Source organism: Apium graveolens, chromosome 9 (assembly GCF_009905375.1).
Source record: "Apium graveolens cultivar Ventura chromosome 9, ASM990537v1, whole genome shotgun sequence".
NCBI classification, from domain to species: Eukaryota; Viridiplantae; Streptophyta; class Magnoliopsida; order Apiales; family Apiaceae; genus Apium; species Apium graveolens.
Genome location: NC_133655.1, coordinates 2825420 through 2845061, shown reverse-complemented (window position 1 = coordinate 2845061; position 19642 = coordinate 2825420). Strand labels below are relative to the sequence as shown.

Below are 19642 nucleotides of genomic sequence, written 5' to 3'. Positions count from 1 at the left end.
AGTTGAGAGTGGATTATATTTGTATATTGAGATTACAAAAATCTATTAAAGTTAATTTTCACATATATGTTTTTCTACATATATTGCTTAAACATGTGAACTCAAAATCAATTTTTGTCAATTACTCCTCTAACTGTATTTCTGTATATAAATTTCAAATATAAAATATTAGTTCAATATTACTCGGCGTCGCCTTACGGCGACCCCTCGCAGTTTAAAATTTGGAAAATTAAAAAAATGTAAATACTTAATATGAGTTATTTTAAAACCGTTGAATTGAAAACTGCAATGTTACATTTCTATATATATTACTTAAACATATGAATTTGAAATTAATTTGTGTCAATTACTCTCTAACTGTATTTCTATATATATAACTTAAATATAAAAAAATTAGTTCTATATTACTCAGCATCACCTTACGACGACACCTCGTAGTTTAAAATTTGGAAAATTAAAAAATGAAAGTACTCAATATAAGTTATTTTAAAACAGTTAAATTGAAAACTACAAAGTTACATTTCTACATATATTGCTTACACATGTGAATTTGAAATCAATTTTTGACAATTACTCTCTAACTGTATTACTATATATATAACTTAAATATAAAAAATAGTGCAATATTACTCGGTGTCGCCTTACGGCGACACCTCGCAGTTTAAAATTTTGAAAATTAAAAGATATAAATACTAATATAAGTTATTTTAAAATTGTTGAATTGAAAACCATAATGTTTTACGTGAATACATATACAAAACATATAAATTAGTGCATTAAAACAAAAGTCATTATTCTGCTAAAGGAATTTTTTTAATCAAAAGTATTTTAATATTATTGCGACGCCTCGTCGTTTAAACATTATACAATTAAAATATATTTTTTTATCAGCACAGATCCATATCAATGCTCTATAATTTGCAAAATGATTCTCCAGTTTTCTAAAAGATTTGTTGGAAGTCTCTTGAACAGTAGATGTCATGGAAATCACAAATTGATTCCAAATAGCTAATGGCAAGATTGCAAGCATATGTGTGTTCTGCAAATGTTATTAAAAAAGTTAACTAAAAACATAGATATGAAATAATATACTATTCGTATTTACATCCTGATTCTAATCCTAATGCTGAATTTGCCGTAATATTCTATGTGAATTGTAATCATGGAGAATATAATTGAGAGTTAAGATTGTAATCACATCCTCATTCTAATCCTGATACTGACAAACCCTGATTTATATCTTGTTGCATAAGAAATCAGAATTTCTCAGCATCAAGATTAGAATCAGGATGTTAATATGTAGAGTATGCTCCAATAGATGTGAGAAATGGGATTGTTCGCTCGAACCTTCAATGTCCAAGGTACTTGAGTAACATCCAGAGCGGACAAATGCTGATGGTCGTCCATATCTGAATGCAAGAAGAGGAGAAGCTTAATAAATTACTATGGAACTTCAATGTATATTTGACAAAATAAAAAATGTGTACCTCTATTACCTTCTTTTGATGTTTGAGTATAGGTTGAGAGCCCAAACATGTGAATATATAGTACGGTTAAAAGAAATTGAATATGGTAGAGTTGCATAATCTTTTTAACTTTTAAATAGATATGCACTATTTTCATTGATTAATTGACTGAGAATTTGTGTAGCCATAATATTCTCTGTGAATTGTAATCATGGAGAATCTAATTGAAAGTTAAGATTGTAATCACATGATGATTCTAATCCTGATGCTAACAAACCCTGATTCATATCCTGATATTGATTCATATCCTGATGAAGGAGAAATCCAGGAACATATCATGATCTTGATCATATCTTGTTGCAGAAGAAATCAGGATTTCTCATCATCGGGATTAAAATTAGGATGTTAATATGCATAATATGCACCAAGAGATATGAACAATGGTTCGAATAGAACTAATATAATTAAATCACACCTCACAGTCCAACAGAATAAGATTATGCCTGATTGCCTCCCCATGGTTATTCCTTGATATCCACATTCTTGTTACTCGAACCTTCAATTTCCAAGCTACTTGAGTAGCATCCAAAGCGGAAAAAATGCTGATGGTCGTTTATAGCTGAATGCAAGATAGGAGAAACTTAATAAATTAATATAAAACTTCAATTTATATTTGAGAAAATCAAGAATGTGTATCTCTATTATGTTCTTTTGATGTTTGAGTATAGGTTGAGAGCCCAAACATGTGAATATATAGTACAGTTAAATGAAGTTGATTATGGTAGAGTTGCATAATATTTTCAACTTTTAAACATATATGCACTATTTTCATTGATTAATTGACTGAGAGTTTGTGTATCCACAATATTCTCTGTCAATTATAATCCAAAGAATATGATTGAGAGTTTAGAAAAATTGTTTCATGAATATTGTGTCTAACACGGTAAGAAATGTAACAATATAACCGGTTACGCGTAACTTGCATTTGAGGGTGATGAAAGTGATATAGGTATAAAAATGCGCACATCGATAGCATCATCACCCGGATAGAAAGCATATTCATTAGTTCCCCTTAAAAAAATTAAATTCTGGAATATTTATAAGATATGTTGTATTTAAACTTGCCACTAATAATGTCAAAATAAAAAGAAATAGAAGAATAAGTAATAAAAAAATAATGTAGTATGTGTTTCAGTGATACCACATTTTTTTACACCCCTATGTTTGAGCAGCGTGTGATGATTATCAAGTTGTTTTGATAACAATTTTCTTGTTGTGAGTCAAAATCCCCTTCAACATCCTTAAAACCGATATCATGTTTAAACTTTTCACATAAATCTAGGATTACCCGTGCATGGAACATCATACACAAAATAATATTGATAAAATTGCAACAATAACCAAATATCTACATAAACACATGCAGTAATGCACTTGTTTTAGATATAAACTTTAAAACCTACTTTAGTTAGATTATAAAGGGAGATGAGAGCTCTAACAAAAAATATGACGTTATCAAATGCTAATCAGGTTTGACAACGACACAGATGACATAGAAGTAATATAAGGATGGTTGAAATTCCCGTCGACACAAATTTTAATTCTTCAACATTTTAATATTACTGATAGTCACGTTAAAGTGACACTTCCAATTTTAAACATTATAAAATGAATTCTTCAAAAAAAGATAATAAAATTAAAATATTCAAAATAATAGCTAAATTTTGATATAAAATTTAGTTCAATATTACCCGCCATCATGTTCACACTTTAAACTTTGAAAAAAATATAAATACTCTATATAAGTTATTTTAAAATATGTTAATTGACAACTTATACTTAGATGTATACAATTTACAAAAGCAAACATTAGTACATTAAAATTATTTTCTAACGGAATTTTTCTATAAAAAATTCATTTTAATATTACTGATATCCACCTTAACACCTCCTATTTTAAGCATTATAAAATTAATTATTGAAAAATATATTTTAAAATTAAAATATTTCTTTTCTCGACATAGTTTGCTATAAAAAATTTAAAATTATATAATATATAACAATGATTTTGAAATGCAGATAAATATAATTTTTCGAAAATATAAACTGTGTATGCATATATTTTGAAATGCATAAAAATATCATATAAATATCACACTATCTCTTTTTTAAAATTTTGGAGATTTTCATTAATTCATTCAATATTTGATATTTTAATATCAAAAGATAATTGACCTCAAAATCAATATTACATAAGGTTACATAATTTATCCAAACTTTTCATAGTTTAATATTGCACTTTTATCTATCCAATATTGTTTAATACATAATTTGAATGAACTTAATAATTTTATTAGTTAAATACAATAAGAAGTATTCATATAAACTAAATTTATTATTTATATACTATGATACTATATATTTAATCTGATTTTTTCAATAAAATATAAAAATGTATAAATTTGTACTAAATTTATTATTTATATACTATGCAATTTCTGTAAGTTCTTTTTTTTACAAAGTCAATTAATATATTACAATAGAACACACCAAGCATGATAGTTCAAACCTCACGAAGAAAACACTAATACTCGGTGTGCCCTATCACTTTAAACTTTGAAATAAATTATTTTAAAATATGTTAATTGAAAATCACTATGTTATATTTGATGTATACAATTTGAATACAATTTGCAAAAGTAAAACATTAGTGCATTAAAATTATTTTACAACGAAATTTTTTTATTAAAAAATTATTTTAATATTACTGATATCCACCCTAAACTGACACTTCCAATTTTAAACATTATAAAATTAATTCTTCAAAAAAAAAGATAATAAAATTAAAATATTTTAAAATTACAAAAATTAAATTAATTGTCAAAAGGTAAATATATACAAATAAAAATTATATAGTTATATTCAAAATTAGATACAATTTAGTTCAATATCAGCCGGCCCCGCACTTTAAACTTTGAAAAAATAAATATATTTACTTTACATAAGTTATTTTAAAATATGTTATTTGACAACTATTATATTATAATTGATGTATACAATTTGCAAAAATATATATTAGTGCATTAAAATTATTTTGCAACAAAAACCTTTTGTTAAAAAATTATTTTAATATTAGTGATAGCCACTTTAAACTCACACCTCCAATTTTAAACATTATAAAATTAATTATTCAAAAAAAAATAAAATCAAAATATTTATTTTCTCGACATGGTTTGATATAAAAAAATTTAAAATTATATAAATTACATTAATTGTCAAAAGGTAAATATATACTATAGACAAATGAAAAGTATATCAAAATAGCTGAATTTTGATATACAATTTAGTTCAATATTACTAGCCATGACAACACCTCACACTTTAAACTTTGTAAATATATATATATATATAAATACTCTACATAAGTTATTTTAAAATATGTTAATTGACAACCACTATGTTATATTTGATGTATACAATTTACAAAAGTAAACAGTAGTGCATTAAAATTATTTTTCTAACGAATTTTTTTTTATTAAAAATTCAATTTAATATTACTTATATTCACCTAACATTGACACCTCCTATTTTAAGCATTATAAAATTAATTCTTAGAAAAAATATTATAAAATTAAAATATTTATTTTCTCGACATAAATTTGCTGTAAAAAAATTTTTAAAATTACATAAAATATAACAATGATTTTGAAATGCAGATAAATATATTTTTTTTGAAAATATAAACTGTGTATGCATATATTTTGAAATGAATAAAAATATCACATAAATATCACACTAAAAAAAATTTTAAAATTACATAAAATATAACAATGATTTTGAAATGCAGATAAATATATTTTTTTTGAAAATATAAACTGTGTATGCATATATTTTGAAATGAATAAAAATATCACATAAATATCACACTATCTCTTTTTTTAATTTTTTTGAGATTTTCATTAATTCATTCAATATTTGAGATTTTAATATAAAAAGATAATTGACCTCAAAATCAATATTACATAAGGTTACATAATTTATCTAAACTTTTCATAGTTTAATATTGCACTTTTATCTTCATAATATTTTCTTATACATAATTTGAATGAACTTAATAATTTTATTAGTTAAATACAATAAAAAGTATGCATATAAACTAAATTTATTATTTATATACTATGATACTTTTTAATCTGATTTTTTCAATAAAATGTAAAAATGAATCAACTTGTACTAAATTTATTATTTATACAATTTGCAATTTCTATAACTATAAAAACGTCATTTTTTTATAAAATCAATTGATATATTAAAATAGAACACAGCAAGCCGTGATAGTTCAAACCTCACGAAGAAGATACTAATACAATTATTAAACATAGCATGCAGTCTTACATACTCTTTGACCAAATATACTAAAGAAGAACCCACTCACTATTTACTTTACTATTAGAATCTTACATTACTTGGTCATAATTTAGAAAATTGAAGCTCACTAAGCAACAGACTACAAATTAGCAAAAATCACCTGCACTAACACTGAAATATGGCATTATAGTTAAACTTCAATTCATTCCTCTAGCATTAGCTTCCTCCATCATTGCCAATCGCATTAGCACTTCTTTGCATGATAGATGATATAAGGTGCAATATCACTGCAATTTAATAGTATTAACTGCAGTAGTCCTAGCCAAATGTATTAGCCATGTAGCCAAGGAAAGCTAGCATTGCAGAGACGTTACCACCAAATTCTTCTCACTCAGGTGAAATATATCACTATATGGGTTGAACTGTGAACCTTTCTTCCCTGGACTCTTGTTGATATGTTATTTATGCAGATTATACATAGAAATTATGAGCTTTTATGTTCTAAGAACTTAGAAACATATGTTAGCTTCTATCAAAACATAGATGATTTCTCACCAGATATGAAGATATGCAAATATGGGAAAAGGAATCTTGAATTTCAGAAGTTTAATGTGGACTGACAGACTTTTGTATATCTTTTCTAGTAGCTGAAACCAAAATAAAAAACATTGATGCACATTTTATTATAAGGAACTGTGAAAAACAATTCTTGAGTTATGAGTATGAGAGTAAAGAAACTTTACAGGAACCCAAAATTCATCCTTCTCAATATTTCCATGGTTCTGATGGTGAGTTCTGTGGCTGATTCTCCTGCAGGAACTCACCTTTGTAATATTTTACAAAATTACGTAATGCTCATAGTGCAATGCCATCGTCAGCAATACCAAAATAACAACAAAATCCCTCATGACATAACTAACAGACCTCCAAGGATTCTTAACCCAACAATGCTTGGAAATAGTACAAACATATTATCAATACAAAAAACAACACTAAAATTACATAAAGAAAGGAGTGCAGGGACGAATTAAAAGAAAAACAGAAAAAAGAAGAACTATGATGTACTAACCTGCTTGTTCATTAGCAGATGAAACTCAATTAAAATCTACATGTAACCTGCAAAAAGAAAGAGAGAAAATGAGATTCTGAGATATGAAATTTGAGAGAAAAAGAATAACAGACGTATATATATCAATAATTTAACTCAATTTACAAATCAAGGAGTGATAGTTTCTATAGATAAGTATGAAATTCAAAATTTAAAAATATAACAAATAAAGGAGTAAATCATGCATGATTGATTAGTCTAAATTCTTTTTCCATAGATAACTTGCTTTTTGAATTTCAAATTATAAATGTAGATTAAGAATATTTATACAAACATACCAAATCAATACAAAAAAATAATACTAAAATTACAAAAAAAAAGAGTAAAAGAAACGACATATCAAATCAATACAAAAAATTATACTAAAATTATAAAAAAAAAGAGAGCAAAAAGTCGAATAAAAAGAAAAAAAAATTGAAAATAGAAGAATGAGAGAGATAAATGTCTGATATAATTTGAAATAGTGGTTTTTGAAGGTAGATATATTTGAATAGATAGCTTTATCGTATTCGTGGCTAAAATTGTGGATCTTGAGTAGCACACATATAATATTAATTGGGTAATTTGATTTGATATGAGATAATTAAGGAAATTTGAATTTCAAAAAAAAAACAATTGAATGTGTAAATAAAGAATGAGAGATAAGGAAACCAATAATTATCATTGAATTAGTGTTGTAACATATGTGAGAAAATCATGCAAATCTTTACTTAGATAAGATGTTTAAATTTTAAAATTCAAATTTTTCCATGTTTAGTGTTTTGATGGGTAAGAAAATGGGTAAACTTATATGGATATATCCATGGATATATAGATTTTATACTTAATATGGGTCATGGGTAAATTTATTTACCCATTGAGTAAATTTTGTGGATATATCCATGGATCTAGTGATTTTATACTTAATATGGGTTATGGGTACCCATTTGAAAAATGGGTAAATTAAGGAGTAGTCATTAAGAATATATAGATACACACTGAATGAGTGCATTAAAATAGATTGTGTTTGATTCTGAAATTATTTTCAACCTATGTTTGCTTGTGAGCTTCTTGAACTATGTACAACATCTCTAGTTTCCGAAGTCTTCTAATCACCGGGCTTTATGCATATTACTGCTCTGGTTACTTAAAATGATATCAGAGTTAAATTTAGGGAGGAACTCTGTTTCGAGTACTCCCACCACCATTTATTTAATATAAATATTTGTTGTTGGTATTAGTGTTGGTTGTATTTGTCGTTGTCAATCGTAACGAAACGTATCGTACGATTGATGGAAGTGTTAGAGAGTATAAGATCATATTCAAAACTTTCTCTACCACCTTAAGGTTCTAGAACAACCAGTTACTTAACAGGTAAAACATCAAATAATACATCAACCCTTTATTGACAATATTTATATATAAAGTAGTACTTTTGTATTCATTTTTTGTACTTTTGTATTCTTACCATTCCAAGAATATGTGTTACGTAATAATATTAATTTATTTATTTTTAATTAATTACTTTTTAAGTACCGAGTTAAACCCGAAACCTCAAAAAACTTGAAGGTTCAGTTTTGAGTATGGCTGAGTATTCGGTCGGTTCGGTCCTGACCGAACTGAATAGACCGAAAAAAACAAAATATCATTTTTTTCCTGGACCGAACCAGACCGAAATTGTATTATGGACCGAACCAAAGCAAACTAAAGTAATTCGGTTCGGTCCAGTTTTGGACCGAACGGATCGATTTGTTTTTAAAATATAATTGTTTTAAAATTTTAAATCAAATAATATAAAATCTAAAATATAATTAAAGTAAAGTGATAGGTAGAGGTCTAATAGTGCATAAATACAATTACAAATTAAAAATTATGATTACAATTTTTAAGATGTAATTAAAATATAAATTATATAAAATTATACTCCCTCCGTTCCGTTATACACTTTTCTTTTCGGGATACCCCATTCAATTATATATATTTCAAGACTTACCAAAAATAGTAAAAATTTTATAATATAAAATTAACTACACCCACTTACATCCACTATTTTCTACCACTATAGTAATTTTATATATTAAATATTAATTGGTACCATCACTTTATCCACTTTTCTTTTTTTTTTCTTACGACATTTCATTTTTTCTTAACCTCCGTGCTCAAACCAAACGTATACATCCAAATGGGACGGGAGGAGTAGTATGTATGATTTGGTATATCCGGTCCGGACCGAAATATATTTTTAAAAGAACCGGACCGAACCAAATTTTATTTTGGTCAATTCGATCCGTTCCGAATAGATCGAATTTCTGAAAAATCAGGACCGAACCAAACTCAACTAGCACGGTTCGATTTTTCAATTTCGGTTCTCTTTGGTCAACCCTAGTTTTGAATTTTTATTTTCAATATCCAGACCCGAAATCAATTCGAACCGAAAAATTAAGGATTGAACGCGGATTTTAAAAAATCCGGTCAAATCCTGCTCATTGCCATCTCTACGGCGACGTCATATTTAAAACATTCGGGCGAACAGCGAGACATGCGACTGACTTCCTGCGCATATTCAGCACCTGTGGCAAAAAGCAGGCTGGGCATGTTTGGTATAAGTCCTAACCTGGTGTCAAAGAAAATGGTTTTGTATAGAAAATTTTTAATTTAAATATACATTTGAAAAATAAAATATGTTATTTCTAAAATTTCAAATTAAATTTAATTTTAATTTTTCTAAAGTCAGTTTTAAAATTGATTAAGGTTACAACCAAAAATAGAATTGTATGTAAAAATGAATTATTTAAACCTATTTATATAAAGATATAAATGATAGAGAGCTTAAATTGCACTTTCCATCCCATTAATTTTGTCCATAATCATAAAATTTATCTTTTATTGAATTAAATGAATTTCTAACCTTTTTAATAAATAAAATAATTACTATCATATTAAAATAATAATTTTTGAGAAAAAGGAAACATGGACAAAATATGTAACATGGATGGAAACTTTTTAACTTATTTATTTGTATTTCCGGAGACTAAACTGCCTCCACCTACAATGTTTGGTGGTGATAATCATAGTTCATAATATTTAGTGAGATTATGTATTTTATTCCGACTATTCTGTACCAGATGCCAGCCTCGAGGTTTGATATTATATTTGTTTGCGTTGAATGACATGACAAATTAAACATAATAAAATGATTGGGGTCACTAGTGCAGAATACAGATTCAATCAAAATAGGTGCGTCGGGACTCGTATTAATATGCGTCGGTCAAACTACATCCGACGCTGATAAAATGTATACGCGACGGTTTTAATTAAATCGATGCAAGAAGTGAGACCCAGAAAAACATTTCCATACCTGTACATCAATATTTAATTAGGGTTTGTCTATTCCGTGACTGTGAGCATAATTTAATAATAATTATTTGATAAGTTATTTAGTTTTTATTGGGATAAATTTTGTGTACGTAGAAGAAGTTCATTATATTTATTATGAAAGAACCAATTAAAATTATGATGTCTATTTTTTAAGTGTTTTCCCATAATCATATCACATAAAAAAACGTTGGATTAAATATGAGGAAAATTAGTAAATATGGATGTATGCTGATTGAAAAGTTAAATCTTACTAATTAAATATTCCCTCCGTTCAAAAATAAGTGTCGTTTTTTATACGTATTTTGAGGTGTAAAAAAAAGGTACTTGTATATATTTTTTTATAAATTTTCTTTTCTAAATAAAAATATAAATATAAAATTTTAATTTAGGAAAAAAAAATTTGAAAAAAAATATATGCAAATATCTTTTTTTAATTTCTTAAAAAACGTGTCAAAAGTACCCTTATTTTGGGAAAGAGAGAGTAACAGATTGCTCATGAGTAAAACATGGTACGTACTCCGATGTTTTTTGTCCAATTATAACTATAGATTACAATAAAGTTTTCTCATTACAATAAAGTTGTCCAATTAGACTATTTTGATTGGCATGCCTACCATTATTATATTAAATGTATAATTTTTTGCAATCATCATTAAAAAACCATTAATTTTTTTTATAAATAACTACGTGGTACAAATATCAGTTAGACGAATGTGATACAACAACATCGTTCGAGTGATGAATTTCCCCTTACTGTAGGCAAACAAAATTAAAAAAGATAATCGATAATATTCTTTTAGCCTCATTTTTCTAGATGTTTTGCTTTTAGATACACACATACATGGTGCAGAGTCAAATCATGTACCAAAATTTAATTGATAATAAATCATCATTGTAGGTTGCAGGGAAGTAATTACAAATACACCATATGCCATGCTCAATGTTGCCCAAGAAGCTGCTTTTGTATTAGAAACCAAATATCTAGAGACGATTGTGATCAAACCACCTGCTGACCATAGCTAGACACTCTTCAGGCTTGAACTCTTGAGCTGCATGACCTCCATCCTGTAAAAGTCGAAGACAGAAGCATGAATTTATAATTTTTTCCCTTCTCCGGGCTTTATATAGTGAAAGGAAGAAGTTCGTAATTGTAAGAACTTCTGCAGAAGGTACGAGATGATTCTTTTTGACGCATGATCTGGACAAGTCTCACAAAAATTTAGTTATGTACATAATTCCATACCTTTACAGTCGCAAATGTTAATGTGAAATCATCGTGTGAAAATGACTCGGTGTATCTGTTAAAGATTAAGAAATATAAAGCTTACTTAAGATCGAGAAAGTGAAAATGAAGAATCCGCTTTTATACCCATATGTAATCACAGGAAAACATTACATACCCTGCTACTTGTTGTTTGACAAACCATGGTGCCCAGGTGCTATCGACATTTAAATGTAGATCACGTATCCACTGTTTGGTTCCCAAGTGTGAAAAAGCCATGTCGTGATCTCCACTGTTTAATGTCACATTATGCCCCAACATGCTTTTAGTGAAAAATAGATTCTTAAGATTTAGAAAAGGCTTTCATTAGGATAAAGTTTACCTGATTATAAGAGCTCGACAATTTTTTTTGGTGAAGTTCCGATGATTATCAAGAGTACTAGAGACATCATATGCATAGTTTACAGTATCATTTTTACCAATGACATAGTGATCAGTGTTGCATCTAACCCACTTTCCAATTGTTCCCTGATGTTTACAACAATTAATTAATGATCATCTACAGTCAAGATTCTGGCAAACAAGCGATCACCAAATCATACATATAGATTCCATACCTCGCGGATATTTAAAGCTTTTCGTACTGATAGAATGTTTGCCCAAACATCAGTGTACAGATACGTATTTTCCTAAACATTAAAGGATAAGTATAAGAGAATAGAGCAATCAATTCAACTCTTACTCCTTCACCAATTTTATTTCTTTTTCGATAATATATTAAAAGTTACCCGACACCATTGTTGGCCTTCCAATTTGGCTGCCCTGGGAAGAGGTACGGAATACTTGTTACTTGAGCTACTAATCTTTTGCTGCAGCAAACTCCTGGTGCTACTGTCTGAAGTACAAATTGGTTCTAATATGTGATATATATACACGTTCTCCAGGCACTGAAAATGTATATAGAAGTAAAGATTAATTCAATTGTTTGTAAGAGGGTATTACAAAGTCTACAACTGAGGATATTATAAGATTTTTCGCAACTCAGAAACTAGTAGTAACAAAAATCAAGATTGTAACCTCGTCGACTTTTTCAAGAGCACTTTGACATAGTTTGTTGCTTGCTTGCACATTCACGTATTCACCGTTGCAATTCGCTTTAGTAGACTGAAAATACCAATAAATTTTTCAAATTTTGATTCACAAAGGAGTCCTTGTAATTGAACATTTTAGTCTAAAAATTACCTCATAAATTTCATCTGATAGAAGCGCCACCTGATGAGCATATGGAATCCGAGTGTTGAAGTCGATTTTCCTATCTGTCAGTGGGTTGCCAATTATATAGCCCTGAGTATATCAACTGTTAGGAAATGATGAACAACACAATAGCTGACAAGAATTGATAGTCGACCGGTCACAGAAACTACATACTGCAATATTAATTCTTGGCTCATTTCCGGCTTCATTGCCTACACTCAACAATGAAAGAGAAATTATATAAACACGACAAATTTACGACAACGTTATTAAAGCCTTGGCCAGAATTTGAGCACCAATACCGTTAAATATCTCTTGAACAATGAGCGGAATCGTTATTCCGGAGTAGGAAATACCGGTGATGTACAAAGGATTGCTGATAAATTTAGGATGCTTCTCTAGCCACTGCGTCAAATCAATAACAAATTAAATCAGTGCACATTGATATTTCAAATCATTTTAGCGGGAGCCGGGTCAAAGGCAATCGATTGTTGTAATATACCGTGCTCTTCGTACCTTGCTAAGAAATTGGTAAGTGTACTTTGCTGATAAAGTGTCACTATTTTTGTAAGTTTCTGGAGATTTTGCATAGGAAAATCCAGATGTAGGCGCGTCCAGGAAGATTACATTAGCCAACTAATATAGATTAAAAAAATGGAAAATATTAATGACTTTGCTTTCTCCACTTGGTATAAACAAGTAATATAATAATGTGCACCTTTGTCCAAGAGTATGGATTTAAATGTAAATCTGGTATTTCTTTGCTGGCATCTGGATATTCAATTGTAAGGGGACCTTCAAAAGTGAAACATAATTAAATACGGGGATTATACATTTTTGATATATTTTCATTAAATAAATGTTGGAAAATGTTAAATTCAGAGTTGTTTTTTAATTTCCAGAGCAAAATATATGTGTAAAAATTAAAATACCTTCGCTAGATATACATTAATAATCCTAGTATAAATTAATATCATGATACTTCAGTCTTTTTAGAGCAATTTTGTTCTGAAAATTAAAATCCAGCTCTGGATTTAACATTTTCCTAAATGTAAAAACTAAATTACAAATTACATTTAAGCGGTCAATTGTAAGAACCAAATTACATTTATGCAATGCTAGATATATCAAGTAAAAGTGAAATATTTTTTATTTACATCAAAATTTACATTTTTTTTAAAATAGTCACTACTCACACTACACGAGTCAACAAAAGGATACTACAACTACAGTTGCTAATTCTATTTACGAATATTAATAATTTTAGGAGTATTTTAATTAACTTGCGTCTTGAAACTGCCAATCAAGTTTACGAATAAGATAGCTGGCACAAATTTCCAAACACCAGACTCTTGATGACAATAGTCAACCCACTAGTATTTGTTTTTGGGAGTATAATAATTGACCGAGAGGCCGAGAAAAAAATAAGAACTGTTTATAACTAGGTTTTTCTAGTTTTTTATTGTGTTCAAAGATTTGATGAGTTATTAAAAATTTTATTGATGAGAATTTTTGTGTATACAAAATTTTCATTATTAATAATTTCTCTACTAATTAAATTTTGAAAATTAATTAAAATTGATTTTTTAACATGCGCTCTTCGACATACTAGAAAATTCGTTATAATTATTATACTCCCTCCGCCATCAATATTGAGAGATATAATGCGTAGTGATTGGATTTCTGTACGCACAGTGAGAGATCATATTTTGTGTACATGTCTAATTAATTAGAAAAAATATTGGAAATGTATTTCGACCCCAGATCTCATTATTTTTTCAAAAACTGTTCTAACTAATTCACGACAAATTTTAATTTACTGGGGCATATTATCCATTATACTTTCTAAAACACTACTTACGGAATACAACATGACACATATATGTCTTTGGAAATGGAAATTTGTTGGGTTAGTTTACAAATTTTAATATGCATCCGTCACTTCACATTCTTTACCTAACATATATTTTAAGTTTTATATAAAATATAGTTATACAATTTATTTTGAATTTCTTTAATATTAAAATTAATTTTTAAAATAAATTATAAAAATTACGCTTTACATACACGTGCCATACAGAAAAAATTTTCAAACTAATACAATTAAACCTCTTTAAAGTAATAGGGTTGAAACGGAGAAAAAATATTACTATAATGAATTTATTACTTTATCGGGAGTAAAAATACACTGTGTCCATTATTTTAAAACCGGAAAAAATATTATTTTAACACGTTAATTATTTTAACAATTATTACTTAATTGAGGTTTAACTATAAGGGGACAGAGGGAGAGGGACTAATAACTTGTATAGTAATCATCATCGGTAATGGGTGTAAAATATGTACATTTATTTTTTATTACAAAAACTTGATATCTGTCTCAAAATATTTCCGTATCATATGAATGAATGAGATGTTAATTTAGAATTAGTGTCAATCAATTAACCATACTTAATAAATATCCTTTATGATAGTATTTGGGGAGGATATAACGTACATAGTCCTACTCTTATTTTAAAAAATGGAGAAAGGTATACCTCACACAGTCTCGTTGAAGCTGTTTTCTCAAAAGATTTCCGATTTATCACTCATATATTTTGGATACAAAGTGATATACAATACCAAGATAAATAAAAGATAAAGATAAATATAAGGATAAAAAGAAAGTGATATGTTAGTAAGAAATAGTGTAATATATGCAAATAAAAAATAAATTACTACTATTGAGCTCACATGGCTCTGCATAATACGTGGACAACTAAAAATAAAATAATACTCACCGATTTGAAAGAAGAAGGAACGAAGAGTGGAACAACCAGGGCCGCCGGCGATCCAGATCAAGAGAGGGTCGTCGGTCGGATTCCGTTCAGATTCCACAAAATAATAAAACAATACCACATCTTCTCTCTCTCCAACTTCAACATACCTTACACACCAAAACACAAAACAAACCTATTACTGTCAGGGTTGATGCAGTGGTAAAGCTCCCCATCTTGGAGGTGGTCAAGGGTTCGACCCCTATGAGGTGTGTGTGAGCCTCCTTAGCAAAAAAAGAAACGAATTAGGGACGTACCCGGTTTCGAGTTTGAAGGGAAGGTCCCCGGGAAACCCTGGCAAGGCCTTGACAATCGTCTGTGAAAAAGAAGGGTTTGATAGATTTAATAGAACTACAATAAAAAGAAAAACCCTGAAGATGAATTTCGAAAAAAATTTCATGTTGGTTTAAAGAAAGCGCATATTGTCTTCGGTTTAACACTGTATCTTTAATAGAGGAGGTTAAGTAGTACAGTGCACAAAAACTGCTCGTAAGATTCATCTTGTTAGGTGTTGTTAAAAGTAATACAGAGAAAAGCAACTAGACTTCAAGCTTGACTGTTAGATGTGGGTAATTAAGGTAAGTGGAAGGTTATTCTAATCACATAAACGCCGCCAACTTTTTGCTCAGACAAATAAAAAATTTGCACTTCAATTTTTTCTTTGAAAACTAGAAGTCTTACAATGAACACAGTAATTGTTTAACGTTATATTCCCCGTCTAAGAATATATATTTCATGTCTATGTATGATTAATAACCTGAAATTCACAACTAAAAACTAATCTATTTTAATGGTTGTATCTATATGAACAAAATATAACCTACACCTACGTTAGTTGCGTCTCTACCCAAAAATAAGAGTCCTTTTAATTTTAACATGTATTTTAAGATACTCATTTTATGATATAAAATAAAAGAATTTTTGTATATTTTTTCAAATTTTCTTTTTTCTGAATTAAAATTTAATATATATTTTTTATTTAAAAAAAGAAAATTTGAAAAATAAAATACAAAAATACATTTTTTTATACCTCAAAATAGGTGGTAAAATTCAAAACTAACACTTATTTTGAGACAAAGACAATATATGATTAACAAATATACATGCACTTATTAATTGTAACTAAACTTAACTTACTCTCGCATTTACGATGATGCCCGTTTTCGGTAGAGGAGTCAGAGTTACTCTGACGGTCAAAATGTATCATATATTTTTTTCACATTGAAAACTACTAATATATCAATAAAATGTAAGAAAATATCTAATATGTTGTAAATAACGTATTGTAATTTTGAATTACTTAATTATGAATAACTTAATAATTACACGTATAGAGAGAATAAAAGTTGAAAAGAGAATTATATTTAAATATATTTCAGTATATCTGATTTCAATAACTGAATGTTATATTTATAGAGGTTGGTTGACAAGTTTTACTAAAAATGTTATCTAAATCTTCTTTGATAAGTATCGTAATTCTTCACTAGTAAGTTTCGTAAGTTTTCCTTAATAAGTTTTACAATTCTTCCTTACTAAGTTTCTTCTCGAAGAGGTCGTGCAAGTCTTCCTCGATAAGTTTTGAGAGACTTACTCGATAAGTTTTATGAGCATTCTTGATTAAATTTTGACAATCATTATTATATTATAACACTCCCTCTTGATTGTCAAATGCGAGTTTACTACAGAGATTAACTGCCTCGTTAAAAACTTGCACGGAAAAACCCAATGGAATAAAAACCTTGACGAAGGAAAAAGAGTACAGTCTCCCCCTGGATTTAACATCTCACACTTTGACATCTTGTTGTAGCAAGTTTCTCAATCTCCGCATGCCAATATTATTCCGTATCTTTTCAAATGTTGATGTGGGTAGTGACTTTGTAAGTAAATCAACAAGATTATCACATGAGCGCACTTGTTGTACATCAATATCACCATTTTCCTGTAGTTCATGCGTATAGAAGAATTTTGGTAAGATATGTTTGGTTCAACCCCCTTTGATATATCCTTCCTTTAATTGCATGATACAAGCTGTATTTTCTTAGAACACAATTGTAGGATTGTTTAAAATACTTGATAATCCACACGATTCTCGAATATGCTGAATTACAGGCCTTAGCCAAATGCAATCCCTATTTGCTTCATGAATTGTAAATAACTCTACGTGATTTGATGAAGTTGTTGCCATACTCTATTTTGTAGACTTTCAAGAGATAGCAGTGCCACAATATGTGAATAGATAACTTGTTTGTGATCGTCCAAAATGAGGATCTGACATGTACCTAACATCTGCATATCCAGTCAGTTGTGACTTTGAACTATGTGAAAAGAATAACCCGAGATCAATTATCCCACGAAGATATCTAAATATGTGTTTAATCTCATCCCAATGCCTTTTAGTTGGATTATAACTGAATCTTGCCAACAGGTTCACAGAAAAAACAATATCGGGTCTTGTGTTATTTACAAGATACATAAGAGCTCCAATAGTACTAAGATATGGAACTTCAGGCCCAAGTGCATCTTCATCTTCTCTTCTGGATCGGAATGGATCCTTTTCAACTTCGAGTGATCGAACAACCATTGGTGTCGTTAATGGATGAGTTTTATCCATGTAGAACCGATCAAGAATCTTTTATGTATAAGTGGGTTGATGAACAAGTATACCCGAAGATAAGTGTTCCACCTGTATGCCTAAGCAAAATTTTGTCTTTCCAAGATCCTTCGTTTCAAACTCAATGTCCAAATAAGCAGCAGCGTTAGTAATATCTTCGGAAGTACCTACAATATTCCAATCATCCACATATACAACAATAATAATAAAACCAATTGATGACATTTTGATAAATACACATGAACACACTTGATTATTAACATACCCGTCATTTAATAAATATTCACTAAACCTGTTGTACCACATACGACCAGACTGTTTTAAGCCATATAATGATCGTTGTAATTTAACTGAGTATAAATGTCGAGGCTTAGTTTCATCTATCTTTAATCCTAAAGTGATTTTCATATAAATATCACTATCAAGTGATCCATAAAGGTAGGCTGTAACAATGTCCATGAGACATGTTTCCAATCTTTCCATACAAGCCATACCTTTCAGAAAATGAAAAGTGACTTCATCCATCACAAGAGAGTAAGTATCCTGGTAATCAAATCCAGTCCTTTAAGTGAATCCCTGGGCTACCAGTCGGGCCTTATATCTCACAATTTTATTTCTCTAATTTCGTTTTCGTACAAACACCCATCTATTCCCGATGGGGATCATACCAGCCGGGGTTTGGACTGCAGGTCCAAATACATTTTTCTTGCGCAAGGATTGCAAGTCTTCCTGTATTACAATTTTTCGTTTTGGCCAATCATCTCTTTATCGACATTCTTCCACACTTTGTGGTTCAGAATCGGAGTTCATAATAATATCACATGCCATGGAAAAAGCATATACATCATCAACCTCAATACTCCCACGACCCAATAATTTCTCGTTATATACATAACTCAGTGAGATTTAATAATTTTCAGGTACCTTTGCCTCTATTGAAGCATGTGCCACTTCGGGGACAATATCCTCTTCTAGAGGTAATACCACTTTTGGGGGTTTTGTCACAACCACTTCAAGGGCTTTAACTTTTTCAGGAGGTGATACCGCTTCTAGAGTATTTAATATAGCCACTTCAGGGGCTCGAACCTCTTCAGTAGGTAATACCGCTTCTGGGGTATATTCTGGAACACTTGCCACTTCAGAGGCATGTCCAATCAATTTCCGTTTTCTTGGTACAATATCTTTTGCCCCAACAGGTCTACCACGCTTCTGGCATGGTTTTGAATTACCAATAAATTCTCCAGGAATTGCTTTATGAATATGGATTTCAACCCTTTCCGGTGCATTAACAGCATGTATATGTGATTTTATGACATGTCTAGAATTATTAAAAGCATATGACATTTGATTAACAATATTTTGTATACGAATTATTCTTATAAACTCGTATTCACATTGTTTAGTACGTGGATCCATAGAACTTAATCTTGATGCATTCCG

General features: G+C 29.1%; 1 protein-coding gene across 1 annotated transcript; it reads right to left on the bottom strand.

The window, feature by feature from the left end:
* Nucleotides 1-11068: 11068 nt before the first annotated feature.
* On the bottom strand, nucleotides 11069-16120 carry LOC141684633 (serine carboxypeptidase-like 13). The gene is made up of 14 exons (XM_074489700.1): nucleotides 15849-16120; nucleotides 15556-15701; nucleotides 13494-13570; nucleotides 13292-13411; nucleotides 13078-13180; nucleotides 12950-12987; nucleotides 12764-12865; nucleotides 12599-12685; nucleotides 12310-12468; nucleotides 12139-12210; nucleotides 11904-12049; nucleotides 11700-11813; nucleotides 11543-11597; nucleotides 11069-11364 (listed from the first exon to the last, which is right to left on the bottom strand). Exons 1-14 carry the CDS (start codon nucleotides 15989-15991, stop codon nucleotides 11281-11283), a joined length of 1446 nt encoding a protein of 481 aa, XP_074345801.1. The 5' UTR covers nucleotides 15992-16120; the 3' UTR covers nucleotides 11069-11280.
* Nucleotides 16121-19642: the final 3522 nt, after the last annotated feature.